At 35.8% G+C, this 23,899-nt stretch overlaps 1 protein-coding gene and 1 long non-coding RNA gene across 11 annotated transcripts in view; both read left to right on the forward strand.

The window, feature by feature from the left end:
• WDPCP (WD repeat containing planar cell polarity effector) overlaps positions 1 to 23,899 on the forward strand; it is a 509,410-nt gene that overhangs the window by 287,415 nt on the left and 198,096 nt on the right. For all 10 annotated transcript variants that reach the window (XR_004273015.1, XM_032291974.1, XM_032291976.1 and 7 more), the window contains one exon: positions 16,336 to 16,399. Coding sequence is in view for 9 of the 10 variants with exons in the window: in XM_032291974.1 (XP_032147865.1) it covers positions 16,336 to 16,399 (64 nt within the window). In the remaining variant the exon portion in view is untranslated. The remainder of the gene's footprint in view (positions 1 to 16,335; positions 16,400 to 23,899) is intronic.
• LOC116560552 lies at positions 515 to 15,747 on the forward strand. Its single transcript, XR_004273017.1, has 3 exons — positions 515 to 609; positions 1,657 to 1,662; positions 15,737 to 15,747. It is a non-coding gene; the product is annotated as an uncharacterized LOC116560552 (long non-coding RNA).

The following is a 23,899-nucleotide window of genomic DNA, read 5'->3' on the forward strand; positions in this document are numbered from 1 at the left end:
ATGATTTCAGGGAGAGTCTGCATCACAAAGTAAAAGCAAGTTTATTGAGAAAGTAAAGGAATAAAAGAACGGCTACTCCAGAGAGAGCAGCCCTGAGTGCTGCTGGTTGCCCATTTTTATGGTTATTTCTTGATGAAATGCTAAACAAGGGGTGGATTATTCTTGCCTCTTCTTTTTTGACCATATAGGGTACCTTCCTGACGTTGCCATGGCATTTATCAACTGTCATGGTACTGGTGAAAGTGTAGCATTGAGGACGTCTAGAAGTCACTCTCATTGCTATCATGCAGGTCACTCACATAAAGAGACCACCAGACAGGCTTTGTGTGGGCAAGGCCATTTATTTCATGCTTGGTTGCAAGTGGGCCAAGTCTGAGAAAGGAATTAGGCAAAGAGGGTAGGAGAGGGGATTGGTTATATAGGTTGGGGCAAATGGTCAGCTAAATGTGGTAATCTGTCTTGGGGAGGGGAGGGGAGGATGTCACAAGATGTATAACTACAAGGGTAGGGATGAGTAATCTATTTTGGGGAGGGGAAGGGCATCATGGGATGCATGATCACAAGGGAGGGATCATTTATTACAAACAGGCATGATCATAAGAGTGGGGAGTATGATCACAAGGGTAAGGGTCATTTATTACAAGCAGGCATGATCATAGGATGGGGAGTGTCAGTTGCAGTCAGAGGGTAGGGTGTGGTAGATTACATAGTTACAGGGGTGGGGGTCTTGAGAAACCCAGTGTCGGGGGGGGGGGGGGGGGGCGGATTTTTGCAAGGCTGAAGAGGAACAATGGATGCAGGTTGCAGCAATTAGTTGAGGCAGGAACAAGTTGTTTTACTTCTTACTGTGGCCGCCTGGTTGTTTGTGGCCACTTCAGACTTTCTGGTTCCTGGAGACCATCCAGAAGTATATGTGTGGGTCACCAAGGCTAAAATGGCCAGTCCTGGACTTGGAGGCCTAACAGTTGCCATTTTGGTTTTGGTGGATTTTGTCTGGCTTCTTTACTGCAACCTGTTTTATTAGCAAGGTCTTTATGACCTGTATTTTGTGTTGACCTATCTCATCCTGTGATTTAGAATGCCTTAACTCTCTGGGATGCAGCCCAGTAGGTTTCAGCCTCATTTTAGCCAGCTCCTACTTAAGATGGAGTTGTTCTGGTTCACACTCCTCTGACTATTAGACTGAATAAATGAATTCAGCAAGGTTGCAGGATGCAAGATCAACACGCAAAAACAGTAGCATTTTTCTACACCATCAATGAACAGTTTAAAAAGGAAATTAAGAAATCCTGGCTAGGTGTGGTGGTGGGCACTTGTAATTGCAGCTATTTGGGAGGCTGATATGGGAGGATCACTTGAACTCCAGAGGCAGAGGCTGCACTGAGCTGAGATCGTGCCACTGCACTCCAGCCTGGATGACAGAGTGAGACTCTGTCTTTAAAGAAAAAAGTTCATTCTATTTACAATAGCATCCAAAAGAATAAAATACCTAATGTAAATCAAATGACCAAGGAGAATCTCAATCATTGTAGGAGGTTTATTTGCCACAGTTAAGGAGATGCCCAGGAAAGAACACAGATTCACAGGAAAAATTGTGGTCCCTGCTTTTTTACAAAGAGGGTCTAGGGACTTTAGTATTTAAAGGGAAAAGGGCAGGTATTGGTGAAAGAGGAAGAAATTTTAAAAGGTCATGGGTAGATAAGAGGCAAAGGGTTGCATTCTTGTGAGTCTTTGATCACCCATGTACATGTGAAAGGGGTAGAGGAATAGCTACTTAGGCATCTAGCTCATCAAATCTGCATTTTAACATGAGATAAACATAGAGCAGAGGAAGCAATCAGATATGCATTTGTGTCTGGGGAGCAGAGGGCTGACTTTAAGTTCTGTCCTTTTTCCCTTACCTGTGAAGATAAGCTATCAATTTACGTTGTCACGGTGAAATTCAACAGCAGTGTTTTAGGGTAAAGATCTTGGGGCCCTGTGGTCAAATTGTGAAGGAAGTCTATAGCTTTTAAAAATCTTTGTAGCTGTCTTATTTAGGAATAAAATTGGAGGCAGGTTCGTGTGATTCAGTTTCCACTTGACTTTTCCCTTTGGCTTAGTGAGTTTGGGTCCCAAGATTTATTTTTTGTTTCACACTAGCAGTAACTATAACCAAGGAGGTTGTGAAAAGAAAATAAATCCTGGGGCCCCAAACTCATTAAGCTAAAGAGAAAAGTCAAGCTGGGAACTGCTTAGGGCAGTATTCAAAGTTGCCCCTCTGCTCTCTGAGATAAATGCATATCTGACTGCCTCCTTTGGAGAGGCTAATCAGAAGGTCAAAAGAATGCAATCATTTGTCTCTTGTCTACCTGTGACCTGAATGTCCCCTCCCCATTTCCAGTTGTCTCACATTTGCTTCAAGTTGTCCCGCCTTTCTGGATTGAAACAGTGTTCATCTTACATATGTTGATTGATGTCTCATGTCTCCCTAAAATGTATGAAACCAAACTGTGCTCTGACCACCTTGAGCACATGTTGTCAGGACTTTCTGAGGCTGTGTCATAGCTGTGCATCCTCAACTTTAGCAGAATAAACTTTCTAAATTGACTGACACCTGACTCAGATATTTGAGATTCACAAGGTGAAAGACATAAACACTGAAAGCTATAAAACATTCCTGAAAGAAATTGACTTAAATAAATGTAAAAACACCCCATGTTTGTGGATTAAAAGACTTGGTATTGTTAAGCTGGCAATTTTGAACAAAGTAATTTACAGATTTATTGGTACCCCTCCCAGAATTCCAATGATTTTGTTTTAGTTTTTTCAAAAATAGGGAATTCCCATGAAGTTACGAAATACCCCCAACAATCTTAAAAAAGAACAAAGTTTGTATATTCATCCTTCCTGATTTCAAAACTTATTACAAGTGGGTTTTTACTACTTTGTCAGGATAATTATATGCAGAATGTGTTGAAAAAAAGAGTAAAATTCTGTAAAATATTTTTTAAGAGATTTATTCTGAGGCAAATGTGAGTGAACATGGCCATGACACAGCTCTCAGGAGGTCTATAGAACATGTGCCCAAGGTGGTCGTGGTACAGCTTGGTTTTATACATTTTAGGGAGGCATGAGACTTAATCAAATACTTTAAGAAATACATTGGTTTGATTCAGAAAGGTGGGACAACTCAAAGCAGGGACTTCCAGGCTATAGGTAAATTTAAACATTTTCTGGCTGACAATTGGTTGAGTTTATCTGAAGACCTAGAATCAATAGAAAGGAAATGTTCAAGTTAAGATAAAGGATTGTGGAGACCAAGTTTTATTGTGCAAAGGAATCTCCCAGATAGCAGACTTCAGAAACAGCAGGTCATAAAATGTTTCTTAGAGAACTTAAAAGGGTGCCTGGCTCTTAGTTGATTATCTCCTGGATCTGAAAAGGAAGGAAGGGGAATAAAGGGGAAAAGGGATTCTCTACAGAATGTGGATTTTTCCCATAGGAGACTGCAGGGCAATCAAGGTACGGCAAGGAAATATATTTTGGGGTAAAACATTTTGATTTTCTTCCTTGTTATGCCAGAGTCAGATTGGAAAGTAAGTCATGATATACGGGGTTAAATAAAACCCATCTGATGGGAATTTAGTCTGTAGGGCGTGACTCCTCAGGCCCCTGAGGTATTTGGTCAAGATAAAAAAAATAAGAGCTTAGTCCTCAAACAAGTAATCTTTTCAATAAATGATGCTAAAACAATTGGATATCTGTGTGGGCCAAAAAAAAGGAAAAATAATTCTGTTCTCATACCAATACAAAATATACTTGAAATGGGTCATCACAAGCCTAAATATAAGAGGTAAAACTGTAGATCTTCAGGAAAAGTGGATCAAAGATAAACATAATGATTTTGATATAAATATTTCTTAGATATAACATGGAAAAAACAGGTGGAGTGTGGTTATACCTGTAATCTCAGTGCTTTGGGAAGCTGAGGTGGGAAGATTATGTGAGGCCAGGAGTTCCAGATCAACCTGGGTGTCAGAGTGAGACCCCATCTCTACAAAATCAAATAAGGAAAATATAGTTAAAGAATAAAATAGACAGATGTTCATCAAAATTGGAAACTCCTGCTCTTCAAAGGACACCATTAAGAAATGAAAAGGAAAGCCACAAACTGAGATTATTCTCAGTATATGTGTCTGATAAAACAGTATCTGATTAGAGTATTGTAACCAGCATATATAAAGAATTGTTACAACTTAACAGTAAACTAACTCAATGAAAAATGGACAGAGGATTTGAAGAGACACATTACCAAAGAAAAAATATGGATGTCTAGGTAGCACTTGTACAATGTTCAACATCATTAGTCATCAGAGAAGCATGTTTTACATATAATGAGAAGCCACTATGCCAGGAACTATTAGAAGGATAAAATTTAAAAGACAAATAATAACAAGTGCTAATGTTGTACTGGATCGAGCGTAGAAAGTTAGCACCAAGACAAAAGTATGCCAGATTGCAGGGTCATTTATTATGCCAGCGACCACAGAGGACTAACGTGTCTCCAACCTGTGGCGTCAAAAGGAGGGTGCCAAGACTTTTTATACCCGAAAAACCACCTTGGGAGTGGGGGTGAGGAGCGGGGATGGGGATGAAAAGGTTTTGGACATTCCAAGGTCCAGGGGATTCTGTAATTCACCTCCCGGGCGGAGACAGGGGCGGGGGTCCGGACATTCCAAGGGCCAGGGGACTTTTGTCATTCTGTTTGTTACTTCAGTGGTTTACAGAAGTCAAGATAAGCATTTGTTTACACACAGATCTTAGTTATCCTGGGCTGCTTATTTTAGTTATTACCGGTAAGCAAAGGCTAGCAATTCTGGCACAATATCACACTAGGGAGGATGTGGATATACTAGAAATTTTCTTTGTTGCTCTTGGGTACATAAGATGTTATAACTACACTGGAGCATTGTTCAGCAGTTCCTTTTAAGTTAAAAATACATTTACCATATTACCTAACAATTCTAACCATTCTAATCATACATGTAAATATATTTCTCTTAGGGGGAGATAGTTACATGTGTACATTCTAACCATTCTAATTATATGATTAGAATTATTAGAATATGATTGGAATGGTTAGAATATATAAATGTAAATAAACATATATATGTATCTCCCCTGCTAAGAGAACTGAAAACATATCTCCGTACAAGAACTTATACATGAATACTTAAAGCACCATTATTAATAACAGGCCCAAATGGGAACGTCTCAGATGACCACCAATTGAGAAATGTATAAACAAACTGTTGATTAACGCTATTCAATTTTTTTTAAACTACATACCTGAACAAAATAGATGAATCTCCAAAGATTTATGAAAAGAAAAATAAAAACAATACATTCTTTGTTATTCCATTTATGATATTCTTGAAAAAAAGCAAAGCCCGATACAGTTTGGACTGTATTCTGTTTGATATTGCACATGACATGCTAGGAAAAAAAGCAAAAGTATAGTGAGAGAAACCAGATGGATCAGTTGTTTCCAAAGCCTGAAGGTGAGTGAACTAAGGGCATTTACTGCAAATAGCACATGGAAACTGTTTTTGACATGATTTTAAAAACATTTATCTTGATTGTAGTTATTGTAATATAACTATACATTCATCTAAATCCCTTGCACTATGGACTTAAAATGAGTGAATTTTATTATAAATGAATTATGTTTCAAGAGGTGATTTAAAATACTCAAGGTATCTGTCCTGAAATAAACGACTTGAATGTAAATATTGAAAGAACTAACAGTGTACCTGGAAAATTAACCCAAACAGTCAGACTGTTCCATGAAATATCTTAGTAAAACAAACTTTAAAGATGATATATCCTCCCAGTCTCCAGGCCAAAGCATTAAATCATTTCGAAAGGGTAAAAATAATCAAGTTAATACATTATCCTACCAACAAGAGAACACTGATGCAATGACTACAAAATCTTCCCAAGCTATTCTGCATGGTGTCAAATCTGTCTTTAAAAAAATGTGGCTGATGGCTTACGCCTGTAATCCCAGCACTTTGGGAGGCCAAGGCGGATGAATTTCTTGAGCTCAAGAGTTAAAGATCAGCTTGGAGAAGAGGGTGAAACTTTGCCTGTACTAAAAATACAAAAACTAGCTGGGCATGCACACCTGTAGTCGTAGCTACTTGGGAGGCTGAGGTGGGAAGATCCTTGAACCTGGGAGGTTGAGACTGCAGTGAGCCATGATAGCGCTACTGTACTCCCACCTGGGTGATAGAGCAAGACCCTGTCTCAAAAAAAAAAAAAAAAAAAAAAAAAGCCCTGGGAAACTGAACATATGCATCCTAAGGATGGAACACACAATATACCAAAACATAGTGAAACATGCAACATACCAAAATGTAACTAGATACAGCAAAAGCAGTTCTAAGAGGGATGCTTCTCTTCTACCATACAGAAAAGTTAACTTAAAATGGATTAAAGAGTTAAACATAAAACCTTGAAACTAAAACTGGTAGAAGAAAACAAAGAGAGAAAGTTCCTTGCTATTGGTCTTGGCAATGAGTTTTTAGATTTGATGTAAGAATCATAGACAACAAAAGAAAAAAAGAAATGGAACTACATGAAACTAAAAAGTTCCTATGATGCAAAGAAAAAAAAAATTAGCAAAATGAAAGGCAATCAACTGAATGAGAGAAAATATTTAAAAACCATATACCTGGGAAGGAGGTCAATATCCAAAATATATAAGGAACTCATACAACCCCATAGCAAATAACCAAATTTTAAAATGGGCAAGGGGCCTGAATAAACATCTTTCCAAAGAAGATACACATGTCCAATGGCTATATGAAAAGATGCTGAACATAAGTAATCATCAGGGAAATGAAAATCAAAGCACAAAGAGATAATACCTTACATCTGTTACGATACCTCCTAACCAAAAAGTCAAAAGGTAATAAGTGGCTGGCAAGAATGTGGATAAAAGGATACCATTTTTGGTGGGAATGTTAGCTGATATAGCCTCTGTGGAAAACAGTATAAAGGTTTCTAAAAGTATTAAAAATAAAACTATCATATGGTCCAGAAATCCTACTTCTGGGTATATGTCTAAAGGAAATAAAATTACTATCTTGAAGAGACATCCATACTCTCATGCTCATTGCAGCATTATTCCCAACGTCAAAATATGGAAACAACCTAATTTTCCCTCAAATGTTGTCAATACAGAAACAACATAAATATATAATGGAATATTATTCAGCCTTTAAAAAGAAGGAAATCCTGTTATTTACAACAATATGAAAGAACCTGGAGGACATTTTGCTAAGTGAATAAGCCAGACGCAAAAAGATTGCATGATTGGCTGGGTGCAGTAGCTCACACGTATAATCCCAGCACCGTGGGAGGCCAAGGTGGGTGGATCAAGAGATCAAGACCATCCTGTCCAATATGATAAAACCCCGTCTCTACTGAAAATACAAAAATTAGCTGGGCACGATGGTGCGCACCTGTAGCCCTAGCTACTCGAGAGGCTGAGGCAGGAGAATCACTTGATCCTGGGAGGCAGATGTTGCAGTGAGCTGAGATCACACCATTGCCCTCCAGCCTGGTGACAGGGCGAGACTCTCTCTCTCTCTCAAAAAAAAAAAAAAAAAAAAAAAAGACTGCATGATCCCACTTATATGTATAATCTAAAAAAAATTTCACTCATGGTATTACAGAATAGGATGGTGGTTACCATAAAGCTAGGTGAAATGAGGCATTCTGGAAAAGGAGAGATGATGGGCAAAGGGTATAAAAAATTAAGTCAGCACTGAAAAATTTGGATATGTCACATTTAAAAATTAAATACAAAGGCCTTTGGGGAAATGGTAATAATGAAAAAATAGAGAAACATGGATATACAAAACCAAAATAATAAAATTCACAGTACCAACTTCATTTGCAAGACAAATTAGGAAAAGTCAATCTCTAATTTTTAGCAGAATAAAATAGAATTATAATTTTTACAAATTTCTGTTAATACCATCTGTATCATTTGCTTATATTGCCTTATAATCAATAAAAGCAATTTATTTGCAAAAAAATGTATTCATATAAATAGAGTATCATTTTGCCTTATAAAATAAAAGAAATTACAACATGGATGAACCTGGAGGACATTTTGCTGAGTAAAATAAGCCAGGAACAGAGGACAAATATGACTTACTCCACTCATATGAGGAATCTAAAGTCAAACTCATAGAAGCATGGAGTAGAATAGTTATTGCCAGGACCAGTGGTAGGGGGAGCAACAGGTGTTGGTCAAAGAGCACAAAGTTTTGGATATGCAGGATGAGTAAGACCTAGAGATCTAACATACAGCATAATGTCTATCATTAACAAATACTGTATTATGTACTTAATAATTTGCTAACAGGCTACATCTTAAGTGTTCTTATCACAATATCTCAGTAAAGTGATATGTAAAAAGTAGACAATAGAAGTATAAAAAGAAGGAGCCCAAGAAAATTACATTTAATTATACATGCTTATAGAGTTTATAAAAATGTGAACATTCCTAAATACAAACAAATACAAAATCAAAACAGTTTTTTAAAAAGCAAAGTTGCTTCATGGCAAAAAATACAAACTAAGCAGGGATTTTTATATAGTATATGACAAGACAGAATTATGCCACAGATTATTAAACAGAACAAAGAGAGTAATTCTACAATGCTGTGGGCTACCTTTCATAGTAATAAAAATTATGTCAGTGTACCAAATAAAATGATTGGAATCTTCATAAAGCAGAAATTGTAGGAGGATAAGGAGAAACAGACAAAAGCAAACTAGTAGTTAATTTGCATGTAACATTTTCAGTCTAAGACTGGTCAAAGAGACAAAAATGAAGAAATAAATGAGCAAAGTAACAAGGAGTTCTCATGTGGTGGTGATATATACATACACACACACTGAGTGTGTATATATGTTTACACATACACTGTATCAAAGTATATATGTGTGTGTGTGTGTGTGTGTGTATATATATATATATACACACAATATACACTCTGATAATAGTGACACACTTTTAGTACTTCAGACTGATATTGTTCTATGAAGATAGAGTTCATCTATTTATTTTTTATTTTTGTATATACATATGTGTGTGTGTGTACAATACACACTGATAATAGAGACACACTTCCTTTCAGTACTTCAGACTGATGTTGTTCTATGAAGATAGAGATCATCTATTACTTTATTTTTTTAACTTTATATCATTTGCTGATTGAGGAGTGCTAAAAGCAACTGTTAATATAATTGTCTTCTTTAATTCTGTTACCTTTTTTTGCTTTGTACATTTAAGATACTCACACTCAGGATTGTTATAGGTCTTCCTGATGAATTGATGTTTTTATCCTTATGAAATGCCCCTCCTTTAATACTGTTTTTAAAGTCTATTACATCTGATAATTATAGCCATTCTAGCCTTTTCATATTTTTTTCTGTTTATGTACTTTTTTTTTTTTTTTTTTTTTGAGACGGAGTTTCACTCATGTTACCCAGGCTGGAGTGCAATGGCGTAATCTCGGCTCACCGCAACCTCCGCCTCCTGGGTTCAGGCAATTCTCCTGCCTCAGCCTCCTGAGTAGCTGGGATTACAGGCACGCACCACCATGCCCAGCTAATTTTTTGTAGTTTTAGTAGAGACGGGGTTTCACCATGTTGACCAGAATGGTCTCGATCTCTTGACCTCGTGATCCACCCGCCTCGGCGTCCCAAAGTGCTGGGATTACAGGCTTGAGCCACCGCGCCCGGCTGTACTTTCAAACTATCTGTATTTTTACAGTGGACTTCTTACAAACAGCTTATGTTTGATTCTTGCTATTTTATGCCTTGTGACAGTCTTTGTCTTTCAATTGGAATGTTCAGTTCATTAACATTTAATGTAATTATGAATGTAGTTGGAATTTAGTCTACCATTTTATTTGTTTTCTGTTTTTACATTCTAATTTTCATTTATTCATTCCTCCTTTCCTTTCTTCTTTGGATTATTTGAATATTTTTCAGACTTTTAAATTTATCTAGTTGCTTTTTTAGTCATACCTACTTGCTTTTCTAGTCATACCTACTTGCACTGTTTTTTTTGATGGTTGCTGTAGGAGTTACATTATATATCTTTAGTGTTCTACAGTCCACTTAGAATTAAAATGTAGAAATCTTCACATAGTCCACTTCATGTGAAATGTAGAAATCTTGCAATGAGCTGAATCGATTCATTTACCCACCTTACCACATCCTGTATGCCACAGTTGCCATATACATTACCTACATGTTATAACCCGCACAAAGTATTATAATTCTCGCTTTTAACTGACAAGTGTATGTTAAAGAAATAAAGGTCATGGAGTTCTTTATATTTGCCCAGGTATTTACCATTTCTCCTACTTTTCATTCTTTCTTGAATATCTGCATTTCCATCTGGTGTTTAAAGAGCTTCTTTTAGTTTTTTTTATGGTGTAGTTCTACTTGTGATAAATTTTCTTAGTTCCTGAATATGTCTTTATTACACCTTCATTTGTGAAAGACTCTTTGCTGCATATAAAATTTTGTGTGTGTTTCATCTTACTTTCAGTACTTCAAACATGTTATTCCAGTGCCTTCTTGAGATTATTCTACTGTTGTTTTTCTAAATTATTAGATTGGATATTTAGTTCATCAATTTTGAAACTTCTTTTCAATATAAGCACTTAAAGCTATAGATTTCCCTTCAAATGCCTCATTTGCTCAAGTGTTTTTGTATATATTTAAGTATTTTTAAATTTCTATTATGATTTCTTCTTTGACTAATGACTTTGTCATTCCTAAGTACATGTGAATATATTGCTTATCTTTTTGTCAAACTTTATTACATTGTGGATGGATTAATTATAATCTTTAGAATGTATTGAGACATGCTTTTTTACTTCATAATATAATTTTATAGTCCCCCATGCTTATATACTTCATAATATAATTTTGTGCTTGAGAAAAATTTGTATTCTCTAATTTAAGATTTAAGGTTCTCTGATTTAAGTTCTATGTGTCCAGTAAACATAGCTTTGTAATTATGTTGTTTAAGACCTCTATTTCTTTCCTAATTTTTTCACTGCTTAGACTAGCAAAAATTCAGAGATAACTCTTGAAGTCTCACACAGTGATGGTAGGCTGATCATTTGTTTTAATTCCATTGTTTTGCTTTATATACTTTTGAACCTATTAAGTACATCCAAGTTTAGAATTTTTGTATATACAGAAGATTGAAACTAGGCCCCTTCCTTTCACCATATGCAAAAATGAACTCAAGATGGATTAGATACTTAAATGTAAAACCTAAAACTATAAAAAAACTTGGAAGAAAACCCAGGAAATGTTGATCTGGACATAGGCCCTGGCAAAGGCACCGTGACAAAGACTTCCCAAGCAATTGTAACAAAAACAAAAATCGACAAATTGGAGGAGTCTCTGCTCAGAGACGTATGCTTATTCTTGCTCCATAATTTGAAGATAGTTTCTCACTGTTTTCTACCTCCTGTTCTTGCCAGTAAGAAGTCTAGGATCAGCCTATTTGTAGTTCCTTTGTAGATGATATGTCTTCTCTCTGGCAGCTTTTTCTTTTTTTTAATTTTATGTATAAGTTATTTTGGTTTCTTGCACTTTTAGGTTCAAGGGTACATCAGCCGGTTTGTTACAAAGGTAAATTGCATGTCATTCATTCTTTTAGGATGGTGGCCAGCAACTCCATCAGTGTTGCTGCAAATGACATGATCTCTTTCTTTGGTATGACTAGATGGTATTCCATGGTGTATATATACCACAGTTTCTTTATCCTGTCAACCCCTGATGGGCATCTAGGTTGATTCTATGTCTTTTCAATTGTGAATAGTGCTGTAATGAACATACACATCACATATTTATGGTAGAACAATTTATATTCTTTTGGGTATATACACAGTAATGGGATTGCTGGGTTGAATAACATTTCTTTTCAAATTCTTTGAAAAATCTCCAAACTGCTTTCCACAGTGGCAGAACTAATTTACATTGCCACCAGCAGTGTATATGTGTTCCTTTTTGTCTGCACCCTTGCCAGCATCTGCTGTTTTTTGACTTTTTAATAAAATAGCCATTCTGAGTGGAATGAGATGGTATTTCATTGTGGTTTTGATTCACACTTCTCTAATGATCAGTGATTTTCCCATATGCTTGTTGGCTAAGTGCTTGTCTTACTTTGAGAAGTGTCTGTTCATATCCTTTACCCATTTTTTAATGGGGTTGTAAGTTTTTGCCTGTTAATTTGTTTAACTTCTTTATAGTTTCTGGATATTAGACCTTTGTCATATGCATAGTTGGTGAGTATTTCTCCCATTCTGTAGGTTGTCTGTTTACTTTCTTGATAGTTTCTTTTGCTATGCAGAAGCTTTTTGTTGTTGTTGTTTCTTTTTGAGACAGAGTCTCACTCTGTCACCCAGGCTAGAGTATAGTGGTGTGATCTTGGCTCACTGCAACCTCCACCTCCCGGGTTCAAGCAATTCTCTGCCATAGCCTGCCAAATAGCTGGGATTACAGGAGGCCCGTGACCATGCCTGGCTAGTATTTGTATTTTTAGTAGAGACGGGGTATCACCATCTTGGCCAAGCTGGTCTTGAACTCCTGACCTCATGATCCACACTCCTTGGCCTCCCAAAGTGCTGGGTTTACTGGCATGAGCTACCACGCGTGGCCGCAGAAGCTCTTTAGTTTAATTAGGTCTTCCCATTCGTCAATTTTTTGTTTTTCTTGCAATTGCTTGTGGAGTCTTTGTCATGACATCTTTGCCAGGGCTATGTCATAATTATATTTCCTAGGTTTTCTTCTAAGGTTTTACATTTAAGTCTGTAATTCATCTTTAATTGATTTTTTTATACATTGAAAGGAAGGGGCCTAGTTCAGTCATCTGTATATGACTATTCAGTTATTCTAGCCCCATTTATTAAATAAGTCATTTTTCCCATTGCTGCTATTGTCTACCTTGTCAAAGATCAGAAGGTCGGTTGCAGGTGTTTGGCTTTTTACTAAGTTCTTTAATCTGTTCCATTGGTTTATGTGTCTGTTTTTGTACCATTACCATGCTGTTTTGTTTACTGTGGCTTTGTAGGAATCTGAAGTGTATAATTTGATGCTTCCAACTTTTGTTCTTTTTGCTTAGAATTGCTTTGGGTATTCAGGCTTTTTTTTGGTTCCATATATATTTTCTTTCTTTTTTTTTTTTCTTTTTTGTGACACCAGGTTTCACTCTTCTGGCCCAGGCTGGAGTGCAGTGGCACAATCTCAGCTTACTCAAACCTCTTCTTCCCAGATTCAAGTGATTTTCCTGCCTCAGCTTCCTGAGCAGCTGGGATTACAGGCACCAGCCACCACTCCCAGCTAATTTTTCTTTTTTTTTTTTAAGTATAGATGAGGTTTCACCATGTTGGCGAGGCTGATCTTAAACTCCTGACCTCAGGTGCTCCACCCACCTCAGCCTCCCAAAGTACTGAGATTATAGGCGTGAGCCACCTTGCCTGGCCTAATTTTCATTTTTTGTTCAGTTCTGCGTTTCCATTACAAATGTGAATATTTTAAATATTGTTTTTATTTATCCTGCCTGGTATATATTGTTTCTTTTGTGCTGATTGTCTCATATCATTTATCATGTCTGGAAATTCTTATCCATTAACTTAATCCCCTGTGTAGTCATAATAGACTTTTTCATATTCTTTAATTTGCTTAGCTCTCTTTATATTTTTAATCTCTATTTTCTCTGTGTAACATTCCGAGTAGTTCCTGACTTATACATAATTTATGCACTTTTACTTCACCAGTTCTTTCTTCAAATGTGTCAAATTGACTGAGCACAGTGGGGCTCACACCCATTGTCCCAGCACTTTGGGAGGCCGAGGCAGGAAGATCACTCGAGCCCATGGATTTGAATCCGGCCTGGGCAACATAATGAGACCTCACTTCTACAAAAAAAAAAAGTATTACTCCAGCACGTGGCACATGCTTGTATACAGTCACGGCTATTTAGGAGATTCAAGGTCTCCTAAGAGACTTGAGGTAGTTAAAAGGTTGAGGCCATAGAGAGCTATAATCAAGCCACTGCACTCCAGCCTGGGTAACAGAGCAAGACCCAATTAAAAAAAAAAAAAAAAAAAGGTGTCTAATTATTTAACTTCAGTTATTAATTCTTTTATTTCTAAAAGTTCTATTTTATTTTTTAAAATATTAACCTGATTATTCTTTATTGTATGATATTACGTGCTTATTTTCATGACTCCCTCATTTCTTTCTTTAAATATTTATATTGAATTATTTTATATGCCTACTTTAACAATTCAATTATCTGAAATCCTTGGAGGTAGATGTAAATTAGTTATTTTTCTAATTTTTAGTTATAGTGCCTCATTTTCTTATGTTTTTGATGATCATTGTGAACTCATACTTGTTTGATTTTAATTTATGTTAATCATTGAGGGCCTCTATTAGAAGGGCTTTAGTCTAGACATGAATTTATTTGTTTGTTTCTGTGAAAGTTAGGGGCACTACTAACTTGGGTCTCTTTTAGCCCTTGGCTTAATCAGAATTCTTGGGTTTAGCTCTTGTACTTGGCTTAATCAGCAGTCTGAGCTTATCAGCTTTAACTTGAGTTTTGTTCAGACTCATCTCCTAAGGGAATGGCCCTGTAAGTAGTTCTGCCCTGTTTTCCCCCCTTAGTTGTTGTCTGCTGAGGAGTCCTCACTGTGATTCTATAAAGGGATTTTGCTCAATTGGTTATTTTTTTATTTAGAATATGGCCCCCCTGGTATTTACTCACTTTCCTTTCATAGTCCTGTGATGTACTTTAATGTACTTTAACTAGGTTCTATATTCTATAAACAATCTAGTTGGGAGTCTCCTTTTGCTATTTCTGTTTCACCATGCTTCCAGTCTTTTTTATTTTACTATGTATCATTACCATCTACTGTCTACTGTCTATCATTACCTCTCACCTGGAAGGAAGAGCACATCCTAACTTATCCCTATTAATTTCACTCTCTCCAATTTCAGTTTCCCCTATATGATTGCCAAATTGATGTTTCAGTGAACGTGTTAGACATCTTAGCTTTGAAGTGCCTTGAAATAATAATTTGGAGCTCGGAGAAGATATGGATCCCAGAGATATAGATTTATAAGCCACTGATAATTGATTAACAATGTCCCGGGAGTGATAAGGTTATTGAGGAGATTGGAGAGAGTGGGTAAAATAAAAGAAGATCATAGAATACTGATTTCCTGGGGAGGCAGAGAAAAATGAACCAGCAAAGGAGACTGAGAAGAACACAATCTAAGGAAGGGAAAACAAAAAATTAAGGAAAGCAGGGCAAGCCAAGGTAGGAGAGGGTTTCAAGGAAGGGCCGTTTATAGAATTAGATATGACCAAAAGGACACGCAAGATGAGAATTTATCTTTAAGTTTGAGCCTAAGAAGATGGATGACAATGGCTCATGCCTGTAATCTCAGTGCTTTTGAGATGCTGAGGTTGGTGGTTTGCTTGAGCCCAGGAGTTTGAGACCAGCCTGAGCAACATGGCAAAAACCCCACCTCTATGAAAAATACAAAAAAAAATCTGGGCGTATTGGTGCACGCCTACAGTCCCAATTACTTGGAAGACTGAGGTAGGAGGATCACCTAAGCCCTGGAGGTCAAGGCTGCAGTGAGCCATGATTGCACCACTGCACTTCAGTGTGGGTGACAGAGTGAGGCCCTGTATTAAAAAAGAAATGAAAAAGAAAATGGATAATTAGTATTGCCAGAATAGTTACAATGGAATGGGGACAAATGCAACACTGCAGTAAATGCATGGACAAATTGTACAATTTGCTAATCCTCTGACCTCTTCCTTAGTATAACCGACCTCCGCTGAATATATAATGAATCAATAAACTTTCTAGTACAAGACACTCTTCATTCACAAAATTAAACACAATTGCCTTTTGATTTCTGTAGCTGAGAAGGACTAATAAGAAGAGGCAACATGTTTCCTAAGCTATCATAGTCAGCAGTGTCTACTTGGGGTTATGTTTATTCTTCAAAGTAAGGCCTCCACAGGCTCTGTACCTCAGCCCCTCCTAAATGTAACAACTTTTCACATATGGAAGATCCTAGTAAGCCAAATCCCTTCTATTTGAAAATATTTTTCCAATCAGAAGGATAATGACAGTATCACACAAATATGTTAAGTAAACAGCTCTTTCCTTTTATATATTCTTGTTAACAACTAACATAACATTTTTTTCTGCCTTGTAGGTACCAGAGATTTGAAAAGGCATTTCTCCTAGCTGTTGACATTGGTGCTCGTGACCTGTTTATGGTGAGTCATTTTCAGAGATGATTTTGTGCCTTCAGTTCTAAGGCTAAGTAAGTTGTCAGCTTTTGTGATCATTAAAAAGGATTAGTGTCATTTGTAGTCTTAGACACATGGTGGGAAAGCATTATTCCATCTTGACTTGCAGGTTTGCCTTCGTGAAACTGGTCAATAGCCATCTAGTATCTTTTGATTTGTTGCCATTTTCCTTGCTGAATCCAATGGATCTTTTATGTTTTCTAAGAATTTATAATTCTTGAACTTTTCTCTTCATGTACCTTGATACAAGGGGATGACACCTATCTATCTAATAAGCTTAAATGTCTTTCTAATTCAGTCTCTGAAGTAAAGCTGTAGAATCCAGGACATAGGGCAAAACATGTCCCACAAATCTTGAAGGTGCTTAGTTTGTCTCTTAGATTTCAGTGTAGCGTAACAAAGTATGAATGTTCTCACATATATTTTTAAAGTAACCATAGTACAAAGTGTATCCAAGAGGTCAAAATCAGGTACATTCTGGCCCTCCCATTTATTAGCTACAGAACAGTAAAACTGACCAGTTTCTTATGAAAAAAGAAACTCTGTATCAGGTTTCTGTTTTAAAAGGTCTTGCACCACAGAGCCATGTTGAGATCAAATGAACAAATTAAGAGTCCTTTCCTAGTTTCCCAGCATATTCTGTTAGACAGCAACTTCATTGTTTTCACAGAAACAATAGAACAAAAGCTCCTTGAAAGAAGGAATACTTCTAGAAGGCACTTTTACCTGAATCTTTTGCACAATGAAGACACTGTGTAGTTTAGATTAAGCTGGGATGGTTTAGACATTGTTAGACAGCAATTTCATTGTTGTCACAGAAACAATAGAGCAAAAGCTTCTTGAAAGCAAGAAATACTTCTAGAAGGTGCTTTTCTTGAATTTTGTGCACAATGAAGACATTTTGTAGTTTAAGCTTTGATGTTTTAGATATTATTATGCATTCATCACATTAGATCAGTCATCTTTGGATTAAGTTTGATATTTAAATTCTAAATGTACATCATTCAATTAATTATATGGATCATGAAAAATCATGAATAATGATCCATTATATTTTTATGGATCATGAAAAAGCCTAATTACTTTCAAAAGTGTGAACATTCTATTGTTCATCATCTGCATTTTGTGATATCTAATTGAGCAGGCATATTATATTGAGGGAAGATTTTATTATTTTCACCAAAATCTATACATGCAGACATCACAGTGTCAGAAAATTAATTGCACTTTTTAGATTTTCCAGCCCCATTGACTTTTTTCCTTATCTTTACCTTTTCACCTTTTTCACTTACCCCAATAAAAGTAGATTTTCTGCATATTTCTTTATTTTTTATGTCGATAGTTTTAATCTTTTTCTAGCCAAGAGAAGATATAAAGAGATGAGTATTTAAATGTTTGGTGCGTGGTAAAATTTGTCTCTCAAGGTATTATGTTCTGTAATGTCTAATGTTGTAATTATTAATTTATAAACATAATCATGAAAGATACCTTCTAAACTTTTCTCAAATCTTAACCTTTTTCAGCCTTTAGTCTCAGTTTAGCCAATAACAGTGTAAAGTGTCCAATATAAAATCTCCTTCATCCAATAGCCTTTCTATTGATAGGCTAACCCTAACCCACGATGATTTTTACACATAAAACATGAAAATTTAAAATAAGGGAAGTATAGAAATGGTTCTACTATCCTTTTTATTTGAGAAGCAAACAGTCACTGTTTAGAATGCTGCATTGTTACTCTTCATACATAGCTATATTTATAGCCCAAAGGTCTGCTTTACAGAAGTTCTAAATATTGAGAGCATTAAAGCCTCAAAGTTCTATTTAAGCTCATGTATCTACTATATACATTTAAGTTTCCATGTAGAAATTGTCTAAAAGAATTTATTCTTTTAATAGATTAATTCTTACTATCTAAATTTCATCTAACCAGAGTTCTATAGACTACAGATTGGAAAATATTACATTTTTTGAAATTAAAAGCTTGTAAAATAAACAAGACTATTGCTACTTATACATGATTTTCTACCTCTGAGATGTCTTTTCCTAAAAGACTAAAGATAATGACATATGAATCACAATGGGATCATACAAACTATATCAGTTAACCTGAAAATAGTCCATTTTGTATTAGCATATTATCAGTAGTAAAAAGTTACAAGGCATACAACATGACAAGAAAGTTGATAGGGCTACAAAGCAGAGAGACTAAAGGGGCTTACATTCCATATAAAGGAGTTAGAATTTATCTCAAAGGCAATAGGAATCTTCTAAATCGTTTAAACAGAAGATTGATATTATCAATATATTTGCTAGAAAACTTTTCCTATAAAGGCCCAGGTAGCAAATTCTTTAGGCAGGCCTTCCTGCCTTTCCCTTCCTCCCTCCCACCCTTCCTCCCTCCCTTCCTATCTTCCTTCCTTCCTTCCTTCCTTCCTTCCTTCCTTCCTTCCCTTCCTTTCTTCCTTATTTCCTGCCCTTCCTCCCTTATTTATTTCCTGCCCTTCCTTCTTTCCTTCCTTATTTCCTGCCCACCCGCCCTCCCTCCCTCCCTCCCTCCCTCTTTCTTTTCTTTCTTGTCTCAGTTTTTCACCTAGGTTGGAATGCAGTAGTGTGATCATAGCTTACTATAACCTTGAACTCCTAGACTCAAGCAATCCTCCTATCTTAGCCTCCAAAGGAGCCAGCATGTGCCATGCCTGGCTAAGTGTTGCAAATATTTTAGACTTTTTACAAGCCATACGGGCTCTGTTGCATCTATTTAACTCTGCCATTGTAGAGCAAAAGCAGGCATAGTCAATACATACACAAATAAGTTTGGATGTATTCCAATAAAATTTTATATATAGACATTGAAATTTGAATATAATTTTCAAGTGTCACGTAAAACTGTTCCTGTGATTTCTTTTCCAAAAACCATTCTTAGTTTGGGTTGAACTTGGATGACAAGTCACAGTTTGCTGATTCCTTGTTTAGAGTATGATCACTTAGGCTGCACTGTAGAAAATAAACTGAAGAGACAAGTCTACTAGGTACAAGTGTGAAGTAAACAAAGAGATGGGTTCTTTTGGGCCCATTTCCTCAGATCCAGCACCCTCATAGTAATATTCTTATATTTAGGGCCTGTTGATTAAACTCCGGGCTCTCTCACTTACTAGCTGCATAATTTTGTGTAATTTACCTAAGTATGTTTGCTTTCATTTTATTACCTGTGGTGATGATAATACATAAATCCCTAGTGTGTTTTAAGTATCAAATGAATTAATAATATATATGAAGTATCTAGCATATTGTAATGACTTAATAACTAGAGTTTCTGGTATATATTTTATATTATTCACTTTTCAAATATTTACATAGTACTTCATTTTATATTATTTATATATTTGTCAGATTAACAATGCTGGAATTTAGGTAATTATTGATATTAGGGTGTTTACAACCAAGTAGTCTCTTCCTGAGAGGTTGGAATTGAATTAAGGCAGCCTAGTTTCAGAGTCCATACTCCTAATCACTGTGGTATATTGCCCAGAACTAGATTCATATGCATATATATTAATTTACTGTACAGTAAAAGTAGCAATTCAAATCAGTGGGGCAAAGTTTCAATAACTTGTGTTGGTTCAACAGATTCACCATATGCCATACAAAGGGTTAATGTACCTAATATACAGAATCAATAAGAAGTAAGAAGTAAAACACTCCAGTAAAAAGCTAGCAAGAATTACAATCAGGCACATCACAAAATAAGAATAAGGCAAGTCACAAAATAAGATGACAAGTAAACACACAGAAAAATGTTTAGTCTCTTTTTCTGTGAGTGAAAGAATACTTTGGGCTAAGGTATCCAGAGACAGGCAATCTTAAGCAGGTAGTAGCAGAGTACGTTGGTAAGCTTTTCTTGATAGCTTTATCAAAAATCATGTGACCATATATGGGAGGGTTTATTTGCGGACTTTCTTTTTTATTCCAGTGGTCTATATGTCTGTCTTTGTGCCACACCACACTGTTTTGTTTACAGTAGTTTTATATTAAGTTTTGAAATCAGGAAGTATGGGTCCTCCAACTTCATTCTTCTTTTTCAAGATTATTTTGGATATCTGGGGTTCCTTGGGACCCAAGTATATTTAAGGATGGTTTTCTATTTCTGCATAAAAGACATAGGAATTTTGATATAATTGAATTGAGTCTGTTGGTCACTTTTGGGTAAAATTAACAGCCTAACAATATTAAATCCTCCAATCCAACTTTCAGTACTACGTTGAATAGATGTGGTAAAAGTGGGCATGTTTGTCTTGTTGCTGATCTTAGAGGAAAAGCTTTTGAGTATTTCACACCTGAGTTTGATGAATGGTAGGGTTTTTTGTATAGAGATTTTATTGTTGAGTTAGTTTTCTTCTAACCTAGATTGTTGAGGGTTTTATCGTGAAAGGATGTTGAATTTTGTCAAATGTTTTTTCTACCTCAATTGAGATGATTATGTGGGTTTTTCTACCTTCATTCTATTCAAGTTCTATCACATTAATTAATTTTCATATGTTGAACCATTTATGCATTCCCAGAATAAATCTTACTTGGTCATGGTATATAATCTTACTAATATGCTGCTGAGTTCAGTTTGCTAGTATTTTGTTGTGGATTTGTGCATTAATATTGGTGAGGGAAATTGGTCTATGGTTTTATTTTTATTTTTTTATTGTTGTCCAACTTTGGTAGTAGGGTAATACTGGCCTTATAGAATGAGTTAGGAAATGGTATTATTTTCTCTCTAAGTGTTTGATATAATTCACCAGTAAAGCTATCAGGGGTAGAGCTTTTCTTTGGCAGGAAATTTTTTATTACTGATTCAATCTCCTTATTATTTCTCTGTCTATTTAGATTGTCTATTACTTTCTGATTTATTTTTAGTAGGCTTTGTGTTTCTAGTAATTTGTTTATTTCACCTAGTTAGACAATTTGTTGCCATAAAATTGTTCATAGTACTATATTATCCTTTTTATTTCTAAGAATTAGTAATAATGTTCCTACTTTCATTTCTGAGTTTAGTAATTTCAGATTTCTCTGTTTTTTTTTGGGGGGGGGGGAGGGTTGTTTTTTTTTAAGGTAATTAGCTAAAGGTTTGCAATTTTGTTGACTCTTTTCAGATAACAACTTTTGGGTTATTTTTTTCCACTGTTTTTCTACTCTCTATTTTGTTGATCTTTGCTCTAATATTTATTATTTCCTTTTCTTCCTCTGGGTGTGGTTTTTTTTTTTTTTTTTTTTCTTTTTCTAGTTTCTTAAATTGTAATCTTAGGTTGTTGGTTTGAGATCTTGCTTTTTACTGTAATCCTTTATAAGTATAAATATCTCCTTTACCATTATTTTCACTGTGTCATATAAGTTTTGATATGCTGTGTTGTCATTTTTGTCTCGAAACATTTTCTAATTTCCCTTGTAATTTTTCTTTTAATCCATTAGTTGTCTGAGTGTGCTATTTATATAATTTCCAGAAATCTGTGGGGTTTTTTTGTTTTACTTCTATTATTAATTTATAACTTCATCCTATTGTGATGGGAAAAGATACTTTGATAGCTATCTTTTTAAATCTGTTGAAACTTAATTTATCCTAGAAAATGTCTTATATACACATGGGAAGAATGTATATTTTCCGGGTAGGGTATTTTGTATTTGTCTGAAAACAAGTTGATTTATTGTATTGTTTAAGTCTTCTATTTCCTTCTGTCTGGTTTTCTAGCAATTAAGAGTAGGGTATTGAAGCCTCCAACTATTACTGTAGACTGTTTCTCATTTCAATTCTATTTGGTTTATTTTTAAGAGACAGGTTCTCACTATGTTGCCAGACTGGACTTGAACTCCTGGGTTTATGCAATACTGCCACATCAACCTCCCACGTAGCTGGGATTACAGGCATGCATCACTGTACCCAGCTTCTGTCAGTTTTTGTAAAATATTTGATGATTTGGTGTCACGTATATAAATGTTAATTATTGTTATTTTTCTTGCTGTGTTGAAATTTGCATTAGTATATGCTATCTTTTAACTCTTTTAATTTTACATTCAGAGGTACACTTGCAGGTTTGTTACATGGATACACTGAGTAATGGTAGGGTTTGGGCTTGTGGTGTACCCGTCATCCTAATAGTAAAGATTTGGATGATGGGTATCATCCAACTGTTTGGATGGGTATACATCGAAACATTGTATACAGTAGGTAAATTTTTAATCCTTAAAACTCTACCAACTTTGGAGACCCCAGGGTCTGTTATTTCCCTTGTTATGTCCATCTGTACCCAATGTTTAGCTGACATTTATAAGAGCAAACATGTGGTGGTTGATTTCCTGAGTTACTTCACTTAGGAATGTTTGAGAACATTAGTTCTCAAACTCCATCCATATTGCTGCAAAGGACATGATGTCATTCTTTTTTATGGCTGAGTAGTATTTCATGGTATATGTATATATATATACACCATATTTTTAAAATTATACTTTAAGTTCTGGGATACATGTGCAGAATATGCAGGTTTGTTACATAGGTATACACGTGCCATGGAGGTTTGCTGCAACAATCAACCTGTCATCTGCATTAGGTATTTCTCCTAATGGTATACCGCCCCTAGCTCCCCACCCCCAAAAAGCTCCCCATGTATGATGTTCTCATCCCTGTGTCCATGTGGTCTCATTGTTCATCTCCCACTTCTGAGTGAGAACATGCAGTATTTCATTTTCTGTTCCTGTGTTAGTTTGCTGAGAATGATGGTTTCCAACTTTATCCATGTTCCTGCAAAGGACACGAACTCATCCTTTTTTATGGCTGCATAATATTCCATGGTGTATATGTGTCACATTTTCTTTATCTAGTCTAACATTGATGGGCATTTAGGTTGGTTCCAAGCCTTTGAATTGTGAACAGTGCTGCAATAAACATGCATGTGCATGTGTCTTTATAATAGAAAAATTTATAATCCTTTGGGTATATACCTAGTAATGGGATTGCTGGGTCAAAAGGTATTTCTAGATTTAGATTCTTGAGGAATCGCCACACTGTCCTCCACAGTGGTTAAACTAATTTACACTCCCACCAACAGTGTAAAAGCATTCCTGTTTCTCAACATCCTCTCCAGTATCTGTTGTTTCCTGACTTTTTAATGATCATCATTCTGACTGTGGTTTTGATTTGCATTTCTCTAATGAACAGTGATGATGAGCTTTTTTTACAACATTTCTTGGCCACATAAATGTGTTCTTTTGAGAAGTATCTGTTAATATACTTTGACTACTTTTTGATCGGTTTGGTTTTTTTTCCTTGTGAATTTAAGTTCTTTGTAGATTCTGGATATTAGCCATTTGTCAGATGGATAGATTGCAAAAATTTTCTCCCATTTTGTAGGTTGCCTGTTCACTCTGATGGTAGTTTATTTTGCTGTCCAGAAGCTCTGTAGTTTAAGTAGATCCCATTTGTCAATT

Source organism: Sapajus apella, unplaced genomic scaffold (assembly GCF_009761245.1).
Source record: "Sapajus apella isolate SASKATOON/1434 unplaced genomic scaffold, GSC_monkey_1.0 scaffold26, whole genome shotgun sequence".
Lineage (NCBI taxonomy): Eukaryota > Metazoa > Chordata > Mammalia > Primates > Cebidae > Sapajus > Sapajus apella.